Source organism: Scomber japonicus, chromosome 16 (genome assembly GCF_027409825.1).
Source record: "Scomber japonicus isolate fScoJap1 chromosome 16, fScoJap1.pri, whole genome shotgun sequence".
Classification (NCBI taxonomy): Eukaryota; Metazoa; Chordata; class Actinopteri; order Scombriformes; family Scombridae; genus Scomber; species Scomber japonicus.
The window spans coordinates 8302033-8313339 of record NC_070593.1 but is presented as its reverse complement, the minus strand read 5'-3'; the positions used below and the strand labels follow the sequence as shown (position 1 = coordinate 8313339).

Sequence of the window (11307 nt, the reverse complement as noted above, 5' to 3'; positions counted from 1 at the left end):
CAGATGTAGCCATCAACATTTTCATAAGTAACTGTAATTGAAGTACACATTTGTTCTCAGTAACTATATCTTTGTGTATGTTTTGTTTTTCTGTGTTTATCATGTATTGTTGTATATGTGCCAGCTGCACCAGACACTTTTAGCCCAAGACAAATTTCCTTTGGGACAATAAAGTTCATCTAATCTAATCTAATCTAATCTAATAACAGATTACAGTTACATTTATTTTGTAATTAAACACCATTACATGTAATTAAAATGCACTTCTAAATTATTTTATTATTTAATGCTTGAAGGTGGCTTGTGTGTGGACCAGACATTTTGTGTTTAGATTTGATGTATTTAGAAAATATAAAACAATTATTGATTTCAAAGACCTAAAAACAGCAATATATTAAAGAATAAGTAAAATCTTAAAGGTCTGACTTCAGGTGTAACCTTTGTAATCATCAACATTATAATTGAAGTACACATTTGTTCTCAGTAACTATAACAGATTACAGTTACATTTATTTTGTACTCCCCAACACTGATTGCACCTTTAAAAAACATTTTATTATCTAATGTTTGAATGTGGACCAGACATTTTGTGTTTAGATTTTTCCGATGAGCTCCTGAACGCAGCATCACAACCCTGTAAGTGACTCCTCAGAGAGAGATTAGCAGCAGACTGTTGCTTTCTCGGCTGATGTTATACTCTAAATTTAGGAGATAAATACTTGACATTATTAATCTAGTTTACCGTCACTACTTCAGACATGAGCTTGACGTTTCTTTAAAAGCCGTGGACAAAAGGGAAATGACATGTCAACGACAGAAAAAACTCAACGCCGAGGTCTGCTGCAGTGAAGTTTACTACTACTGTTGTCGTCCATAACAAAAGAGAGAGAGGGGACGCTTTTCTCTCCTTTTTTTTATTTTTATTGTGCGATTATTCGACGCCATCGTGCTGCTAAATGCCTCGGGAAGATTTTACAATGCAACACGTACTCGTCTGCTGTGTTTGTGTCGTGAAAGGTAAGTTGTAAGGTTTAAAAGAGAGAGAGAAAGAAGAGAGAGAGAGAAGAGAGAGAGAGCAGCAGCAGCAGCTAAGTTAAAGCTTGCTTTGGGGTTAGCATTAGCAGCTAAAGCCCCTCTAAACTCGCCCTATTCACAGTCATGCTAGACCCTGGCTCTGGCTATTTGCTGGAGTGACCACAGTGTGCATCCATGTCGGTGTTAAATAACAGCTAATGTTAGTTTAATGGGATGCTGGGTTGTTAACAAGGGTTATTTATTAACTTTAAATAAGTGGGAGGGGGTAAGTTTAAGAGAAATGAAATACAGAAGTTGTTGTGTGACAGATGTCAAGATAGTCACAGCTCCTAGTTTGAGTTTAATATGTTTGTGTTACTATTAAACTCAATTTGCATGCATTTTTATGTTACTTAAAAGCTTTTATTTCTCCCTAATCTGTCTTCTAGCAGGACATGGAGCAAGGGGAAGGACCATCTGAGTAACAGAGATCAACACATTTAGTTCAAGAGCTTTTTTTCCCTCACCTTCATTTTAAAAATCACAAAATCACACTGACACCAGATTTCAATCAAGCCAACTAAATGTAAAGGGATCGTTTGAGTCAAGCCACCATGGATATCTTCCCCCGGCCAAGCGGTGAGATCCAGAGGAGAAACCCTCAGCATGACTTTGAGCTCATCCAGAGGGTGGGAAGTGGCACATATGGAGACGTGTACAAGGTACAGTGAAGCACAGCTGTCACAATGAGTCGATTAATCGATCAGCTGCCAAATTAATCGACATATAAGCTGCTATATTTAGTCTTATATGACAGTGAATGCATATCTTTGGGGTGTGGACTGACAAAGCAATACATTTCAGGCTGTCACCAAACTGATATTCACATTTTTAACAGATTAATCGAGAATTTTACGAGACTGATTATTCAGTAGTGGGAAATGCTGGTTTAGTTAGTATGCAGCTCAACAGTAAAATAACTGGTTCTCACAATCTGTCATCAGAGCTGGAGATATTTTGGCATACTATCACATGACTAATCAACCCGTCATCCCTAATTCAAGGCAGTGTTGTTTGTTTTGTAAGTCCTTTAAAACATGTGGCGGACACATTTGACAGTAAATTATGAATCAGCTCCAAACTTCTCAGCATTAAAAATAAAAAAAAACTACTTATTGGCAGATTTTTAGTGTAAGATTGCAAACTGTGTGATGCCTTTCGATGCCAGATGTAGAAGACGTCATGTATGATATTTCTGGTATAGCTTACATGTTTTCCTTCCTGGTTGTGCAGAGTAAGGGTTACATTGCAGTGAAGTGAAACGATGTACTGAACTTGTTTTTGGATGAGTGAAGTGAACACTGAGTGCTTGTATCTGCATGTCCTTTTAAGTACATCACTTCTTTTTTTTTTAAATTATTTTGGTGGCGACTCCGCTGCTCGTCTAGGAAATGTGTTAAACTACCAGTAGTAATTCCCCTAAATAATCAGTTATTATGAGCTATTAAATTAACAAAATCAGATATTTAATGATGTCAATTAGAGCTGCAATGATTAGTAGGTTAATCCATTAGTTGCAGACTGTTTTATTAAAATCAATTCCTTATTTTGAGTCATTTTTTACGAAAAGAAACCCTAAATTTCTCTGGTTTCAGCTTCTCAAATGTGACATTTTCAGGTTTCTAAGAAAGTAAACTGAATATATTTAGGTTGTGGACTGTTGCTCATTTAAGGAAACATTGACCTTTTCTTTTACCTTTTTAAAGCCCAAACAATGAATGAATCAATCTCGAAAATAATCAGCATGTAAATCAGTAATGGAAATAATCATTAGTTGCAGCCTTAGTGTAATAGTGTAATAATAATAATAATAATAATAATAGACCGACGGATTACTTTATAATCCCCAGAGGGAAATTAAGTTGTCATAGCAGCCAGGTATGTTAAAACACAATTTTAAAAAAACCAACAGAGAAACACAAGGTGCACAGTAGAGGTTGAGTTCACAGTGAAATATCGATCCAAATCATGTTTGCATCGATGAATCTCCCTCAGTATTGATGAGGTGACGGTTCAGCTGATCCTTGCAAGACAATCAGCTACAATACGTCTGTGTAGCTTGAGGAGAAAACGCATAACTTAAAGTGGCAAAATAATATGTTAAAGGGAACTAATAAAACTATCTTTTTATTATTTGCTCTAACAGTTTAACGCAATATTTTGAAACTGGGTAAAAGCTTATAGAGTCTCTCACACATTAGCACATTAGCTCATTAGCACATTAGCAGTGAGTTAAGAGTCAAAGACTGAACTGCCAACAGTAAAAGAGAGAGAGGGCATTTCCAGAGATAAATGATCAGTCTTTGAGTTAAGTGGAGGGATATTTCTAGGAATAAGTTTATATTTCTCATTGCAAGTGAAGTGCTTGAGAAAGAGCAGACACCTATCCCGACTTCATTTCACTAAAATATGTTATTTTTCAACGAAGCCATCAAAAAGTTATTTGATTCTAGACAGAAACCGTCATGGCTAACCAAAAAATAATTTATCACCATTTTTCCGACCAGGTCTGCACGGCCAAAAAAGTGAGGTGTGTTACGGTGGAGAATTTTCTTGTTTATCCATCTGCCACAGAGTAAACAGACGACACATCTGACCCAGAGTTTGATAGTTCAGGCCTCGTCCCCCCCCCCTCTCCACCCCACCACCACCACCACCACCACCCCTCCTCTTCTCCATACAAAGCCTCTCTCTGGCCGGCCCCCACCCCCAGACAGGCCACCGGTGGAATGCTGCGCCTGGTATTCTCCCAGAGCTCGCTAGGCCGAGGGCTGCGGCAGGCTGAAATATGATCAGGCCCCTGTCTAAACACGCGTTTCACTGTGGGTGTGTTCTGTGTGCCACACTGACAGCGGAAACACCTCAAATTTTGGGGGAAAAGTCCTCCTCTCTCTGGCTTTGCTGTGCACATTTTTAAGTTAGTTTTTGTTTTTTTTGTCCGGGCGCTGCATTCCTCGCCTTATGATGATTTATTACGTTAATTTGACAATCAGGGAAGCTTTTTAACACTGTTATTACTGATGATAATGATTCATTGACTTTTATTATAGTGTCACACCCTCCTTTATTTTTAAGTGTAGTTTGTTGTTATAGTAGCTTTTTATAAGCTTTATAAACTATTTGGATTAGAATAATAGCTAAAAAATCTATGAAAGGTCAAAACTGCTTCTGTCTGTGTTTTGATGGTTGGGGGTAGAAGGGACTAGAAAAGATCCTTACTTCATCCTAAACCCATTGAACAGTTACTATGCAGTTGTTTATCTAGAGTTTGCTGTCATTTCTATTTTTATTTTGTTATTTTAACATGTTAGAAAAATAAATAAACTAAACAAACATTTGCTGTGAGAGAAGGAACCAACATTTCTGCAGACTGTCGGTCACTTGAACTCATTTAATTGAGTTTTTAAGAGTTTTTTTCATTCTTAAAGGGTTAGGTTTAGGTCAAAAAGCATTTCTAGTGTTCAAGAACTTTGTTGAATTCGTCAGAAAGTAAGGTTTAAAGTAAATACTCTCTTTATTGTGTCAAGAGACTGTCAGTTTCTCATGCGTCCACACTCTGAGCATTAAATCCATGTAATGATCAGACACACCTGTTTTTTTAAAATCCCCCACAGAGTCCGATACTATGATTGATTTTGTGTCAGATCTCGTCTCTTTAAGTTGTCTGTAACACTCCAGACATCTCCTTCCTTCACTCAAAGGTTGTCAAAGCTGCTGCATCGTCGTTGTCGTCCTCTGTATCACATCTTTGAACTGTCACTTCACAACTTCTCCTTTTTTTTTTTTTTAAGGCTTAGTTGTCAGGTTCGCTTCAGGAAATGTAAAGCTTGACGAGGCGAGTGAGTATGTGTGCAGTCCTTAACCTCAAACATACTTTCGATATAGCAGGTGTAAGAATGGCTACGTTTTGAAAGCTCAAAATAAACACTTTAAAAAAACCTCAAATACTGAATAAGTATGCCACAGAGAACACATCAGCCCCATTTTGTGCAACCTGTGTCATAAATGGGTTTGTGTTACATGTCGTGTGAATGCATTTGTGATATTGAGCTCGGAGCAGTTTTTAAGCCTTGTTGCGGGACGCTGCCTAGCACATTCACAGCGTTTTAAAGGTAGCCTTGCTGGAGGGTTTTATGGTTTACGGTTGATTTAGCTGCTTGTCCCATCTCCTCACTCCCACGGATTAAGGAGCATCCTGTCTTGACCTGGATTTGGAACTGCAACCTACTTTGACGCAGAAAATCATAGAAATGATGGATGACGGATACGTTCAGTATGATAAAATATAACGTTATGATAACAGGACTGCACAAATATACAAAAAAAGATTATCAAGAATGAGCTAGAAACATTTAACTTTAACCCTCCTGTTGTCCTCCAGTCAAGGAAGGAAGGAAGGACAGGAGGAAGGGAGGAAAGGAGGGAGGGGGGGAGGAAGGAAGGAAAGGAGGGGAGAAGGAAGGAAAGGAGGGAAGAAGGAAGGAAAGGAAGGAAGGACAGGAGAGAGGAAGGAATGGAGGAAAGGAGGGGGGGAGGAAGGAAGGAAAGGAGGGAAGAAGGAAGGAAGGAGAGGAAGGAAGGAAAGGAGGGAAGAAGGAAGGAAGAAGGAAGGAAGGACAGGAGAGAGGAAGGAATGGAGGAAAGGAGGGAGGGAGGGAGGAAGGAAGGAAAGGAGGGAAGAAGGAAGGAAGGTGGGAGGAAGGAAGGAAGGAAGGACAGGAGAGAGGAAGGGAGGGAGGAAGGGAGGGAGGAAAGAAAGAAGGAAGAGAGGAAGGAAGGGAGGAAAGAGAGAAGGAGGGAGGGACAGACGGAAGGAAGGAAGGAAGGAAGGAAGGGAGGAAAAAAGGAACAGTCAAAACAGAATTGGGTCAATTTGACCCGGGAGGACGAGAGGAGGGTTAAAATGAACTGAATCACAAATCATTCATAGCAGAGAAATGAAAGTAGCTGACAGTCATACTTGTGGGCAGACAGTGTCCAGCCTCTCCCCCTCGCTGACTAACGCCACCCGTGGTGTTGACCTCATGACCTCCGTGGTTGTTACTAGAGTTAACCATTTATTGTTGCGTTGCACGTAATGGCTTTTCAGTTTGTCTGAAGGAGGAACTCTCACAAATATTTTCACTCCAGTTCTCACGAAGACGAAACCATCATCCAAATCACATTTCACTGGTCTGATGCGCATGTAGGCCAAAGCTCCCATCAGACTAGAAGTAAGATGGTATGTCATTTGCAGCTTTAACCTGCCACTTATTTATTCAGTATATTCACTTCTGTATAAATAGTGTATCAATAAAAGTGACACAAAACACAAGGTCTGAGAGTTAAGAGTTGCTTTCAGCCCCAAACCTCAAATATTCAATTTACAGCAATATAAAAGAGAGCAGGGCTGCAACAGTGGAAAAAAATATCTATGACTTTTCCCTAAAGCCTCAAGTTGACTTATTCAAATTGTTAATTTTGTTAAACCAGCAGACCCAAACCCTTTAAAATATTCACTTTACTGTCAAATAAGGAAAACAAAAGCAACAAACCCTCAATTTTCTTCCTGTTTTAAAGGTTTCCCTTTTTTCCCAAATCGATGGTCTGAGGATGAAATTTGTAGTTTGTGATATTCAGCTACAGAAATCAAACTGACTTGACTTTACATTTGAGAAGCTGGAACCATGACCATTAAATAATTAAAATACAATTAAAGTAATGTCTGATTATTAATCGACTTAATCACTTAAACTCTGAAATGAGCATTTTCCTATATAAGAGGCTTGAACCAGGAAGTATTTGGTATGCCTACTCGTTAATCAAAACTGTTTTAAACTTATTTGTGTTAACAAGTTGAATAAAAAGTATTTTATTCTGTGTCTTTCAGGCTCGAAACATACAAACGGGAGAACTCGCTGCAGTGAAGATCATAAAGTTGGAGCCAGGTAAGAGCGATTATCTCATTATCTCGGTTTTTCTCATCACGGTGGGCAGAAAATATGTTGTTTTCTTAGTTTTTAGTCAGAACTGACAAGTCTGGAAAATGCATCTGTTATTTTCCAGGGTTTTGGATGGAATGCACAAAGAGTACTAAAAAGACTGAGAAATATTGTCGCACAGTGCCAGGACTTCAAGACTGCTGATATTTATGTGTTCATAGACCCGGTGATTTACATACTTTGCTATTTCACATTTTAAAAAATCAGCCTTTGGTTTATAGACGGCCAATATCTTGCATTCTATAATATAAAAAGTAGTAATTCAAGTAGATATTTCAAGTCAAATTTATTAGTATAGCACATTTCAACAAGAAGGCAGTTCAAAGTGCTTTACCTAAAACATAAAATGCATCAAGGCACAACATAAAAGTGACATATGGCTAAATAAAAAGACATTTAAATACCAGTATAGATGTTAAATTTACAATAAAATTAAGCTTAAAAAGACTTAAGACAGATAAAAACAGAAGATAAAGATATTAACCCTTAAAATGTTTGATTTAAGATAAGATATTAAGATGAGATATTCCTTTATATGAGGACATTTTCATTATCAGAGCAGCAAAGTGGGTCGTAAAATAGAAGAAAATCAATAAAAAAGAATAAAGAACAATAAATAATAGCTACAAAAACAATAAAAAAACAATAGTAGTAAAAATATAATTAAATAAAAAGCAGAATAGTCGTCAGCTGTGATTTAAAAGAACCGAGAGTCGGAGCGGACCTGCAGCCTTCTGGGAGTTACGTTCAGATATACGGAGCAGTAAAAAGAACAGACGAATACATATAGTGAGAGATTGTGTGTATTCTGACTGTATCCAGGGCTCAGGGTCGGTCTGTGGCGGCGATGACCTACTGACAGAGTTAGTGCGATCCAGATTAGTGGGATTACGAACAAGGCTTTGTATCACCAGTAACCAGACAGAGCTCAGCTGATTACCAGTCGGTAAACGGGTAGAGCGTTTTGTTTTCTCTTTTTCCGCTCGCTCCTGTCGTGTCACTGTCGCACGAAGGTAGCGAGATGATGAGGGACGTTTCTGTCAACACACACACACACGCACATCATCGTCATCGTCATCCATCATCGTGTCTCGTGTTTGATCTCCGAGCTGATCAGAAGCAACTTTTTTTTGTATTTTTTTGTCTTGATTTGGAGGCGTTTCGTAGCTCTGATGTAAAGGCTTGACATATTCAGCTGGAGCATAAGAGGAGGGGGATTAGTGCGTGTGTGTGTGTGCGTGTGCTTATGTGTGTGTGCGTGTGCTTATATGTGTGTGTGTGTGTGTGTGTGTGTGTGAAGCAGAAGATCAGAGGGCTTAAGCTGCAAGTTGGAGGAAATTCTGGAGAAGGGCAGCAGTTTTTTTTTTTTTTCTTGCCCTCATGACTTTTGAGAATATAGATTGTGAATACAAACTCACTGAATCCACTCTGGATTCGTAGTGGCCCCGGCTCCACAATCCTATTTTATAAGAAATAGTTCAGAAAGGTGTTGCCGTCAAACAAACGAATGAGCCCCATGTTCTTGTACCTGTTGGAAAATCCCTGGACAGGTTTTTCTATTTATTCACTGCTCATATTTTCCTTCTATAGGCTGAAATAGAGGATTAACCCAGCCTACGTTTATTCTGTTTAAACAGAACTCTCCTTTCTTTCCACCCTCTATGCAAGAGTCACTCCTTTCTGTGCTTCAGGTAAACACCTTTGGGCGGACCGTCAAATCAAACAGGTTTGACCAGGAGGAGTGACGCCACCGGTATGAAGTAAAGGACACAGAGGGAGAGGGAGAGGGAGAGAGAGAGAGAGACAGAGAGAGAGAGAGGGAGAGAGAGAGAGAGAGAGAGAGAGAGAGAGAGAGAGAAAACAGTAAGGAGTGGTGAAGCCCTCTGGCTGCAGGGGCTTAAAGGGCATCGAGCAGGTTAATGTGATAATTTGGAGGTTAAAATGATGATTAGAGACCAAATTAGTGTTGATCTTCAGTTTTTCTTTTCTTCATTTTTTTTTCCACTTTTCAGAAATTTTTTTTATCATGTTCGTCGTTTATTTGCATTTTATCCTGAACAAATAAGTAAAGAATAAAAGATAACATTCAGGATTAGTTCTTTAACACTTTTAAACACTTTAATTTTGTTTTCTATGGTTAGATAGTGTTCATCATACAGACACACTTCACAATCAATAGCTTTACATAAAGAAAACCAAACAACCACAGCAAAGCAACGTCTCATCCTCAGCTGCTATATTTAGTGCTTTGACAGTTGCCTTTTTTTCATCTTCAAAACACTCTGAGTATTGAAACCTGAACCAACGAGCGAGATTGTGTGCATTCAGAGAGGCAGAGAGAAGCGCTCTTAGAGGAAGTGGCTACACTTTTTAGAACCTCAGCTCACCCAAGAGGAGACGATTTGTGGGATGACTCGAGCTCGGGCGTCATATCACTGAAATAAGCCTTTCTCAAATTTTTGTGGTTGCCTGTCAACACTTACTTGTAAAGATATCTACGATCGGCCGAAGTTCCTCCTCCTCAAAGCGAAGCGGCTTAGAAATGAAGAACACTGTAATTACACATGAAGTCATATATAATTTTAATCCAGTTAATGAGCTCCCAGAAGTATGACGTTTTTATAATGTGGCAAACAAAAGAAGATCAGAGCAGGAAATGATTATTTTTACATTTGTCAAGCTGTGTGTCGAAGCTGTAAATCAGACTGATCGCATCTTTATGCCATAAACTGAAGGGTAAAGGTTAAGAAAACTGAATAATATCAGCACCTAACCTCCCTTTTTAATTATAGTTCAGTCATTCTTTCCACAGATATGTCAAATGGACATGATTAACTTTTAGGAATTCGGCTTTTAAGCATTTGGAGGATGAAACAGTAGCAGGTTATCGAGGGAAATATGATAAAGAGTAATTAAAGTAAGAAGTTAAAGCCCTGAGCCTTTTTAAAGTCATCATATTAATCTAAAACTAGTTGAATATACTCTCTCTCTTACTCAGGCTTTTCATATACGTTACATGTTCGGCCTACATCCTCATCATGGTGACTTGCACTTCCTTTTGCACAATCTCCACCTCAGCTGTGTTAAAAAACCCCAAACGTTTCAGCTCTCGACGAAAAAAAAAGATAAAGCCTGTGATGTTAGTTTTGGTCATTGTCGACTAATCTCATGAAGTCAACAAAGTGTTTAGTCTGACCGTCTGTCTCTCAGTCTCCCGTTCATTCCCACAGGAGATGTAAGTCTTAAAAAGAAAAAAACTGAGTCACATAAATATAAAGTTTAATTTGCAGGCTGTAGTTTGTTTTAAACATTAAACTCAGACTGTGTAACTAGTAAACTGTGTTGCAGTTTCAGCTGTGGTTTAATTAATGCACCTTTAATGATAAAAATAGGCCATAATGTTCGATATAATGCAACAGTGTGGTTCTCTACTGTGCTTTTAATAGATTTGTGAATAACAATGGAGGACTGTGACTCAGAGGAAGATGCAATATCAGGGTTTGGCTCAGAGATAATACTCAGTGCTGGTTTTAGTCTTTTATATTCTATTTGTTGACCTAAAGAAGAACGTAAGTATCCCTTAAAGGGCCAGTGTGTAAGATTTAGACGGATCTATCGGCAGAAATTGAATATAATGTTCATAAGTATGTTTTAATTAGTGCATAATCACCTAAAAATAAGAATAGTCTTGTGTCCGTTAGCTTATAATGAGCCTTTAGATCTACAGAGGGAGCAGGTCCTCTTCTACGGAGTTCACCATGTTGAACCACCATGTTTCTGTCTTGGTTTTTCTGCCTTTACTTGAAAGTAGCTGGTATAGAGGCCGACAGGAAACTGATAGAGAGAGAGGGCAATGACATGCAGCAAAGGTCCCATGCCGGAGTCAAACCAGGGACGCTGCGATTATGGGACATTCATGCCAACCACTCGGCTATCGAAGAGCTCCACACTCGCTGCGTTTCTACAGTAGCCTAGAACGGACAAGCCAAACACCGACTCCAGCAGGTTTCAATCTGCAGCTGCACTGTTAAATGCCACTAAAGGGCAGCAAGGTGGTGTAGTGGTCAGTGCTGTCGCCTCACAGGAAGAAGGTTCTGGGTTCAAACCTCACCACCAGGCTGGGGCCCTTTTGTGTGGAGGTTGCATGTTCACCATTTGAGGTTCTTTCTGGGTTCTCCGGCTTCCTCCCACAGACCAAAAACATGCAGGTTAGGTTAGTAGGTGACTCTAAATTGCCCGTAGGTGCATATAT

At 39.0% G+C, this 11307-nt stretch overlaps 1 protein-coding gene across 4 annotated transcripts in view; it reads left to right on the top strand.

The window, feature by feature from the left end:
* The first annotated feature begins 661 nt into the window (after positions 1 to 661).
* map4k5 (mitogen-activated protein kinase kinase kinase kinase 5) overlaps positions 662 to 11307 on the top strand; it is a 31749-nt gene continuing 21103 nt past the window's right edge. For all 4 annotated transcript variants that reach the window (XM_053335288.1, XM_053335287.1, XM_053335286.1 and 1 more), the window contains exons 1-3: positions 662 to 1017; positions 1464 to 1736; positions 6944 to 7001. In XM_053335288.1, coding sequence (XP_053191263.1) covers positions 1629 to 1736; positions 6944 to 7001 — 166 coding nt within the window. In that variant the 5' untranslated portion in view covers positions 662 to 1017; positions 1464 to 1628. The remainder of the gene's footprint in view (positions 1018 to 1463; positions 1737 to 6943; positions 7002 to 11307) is intronic.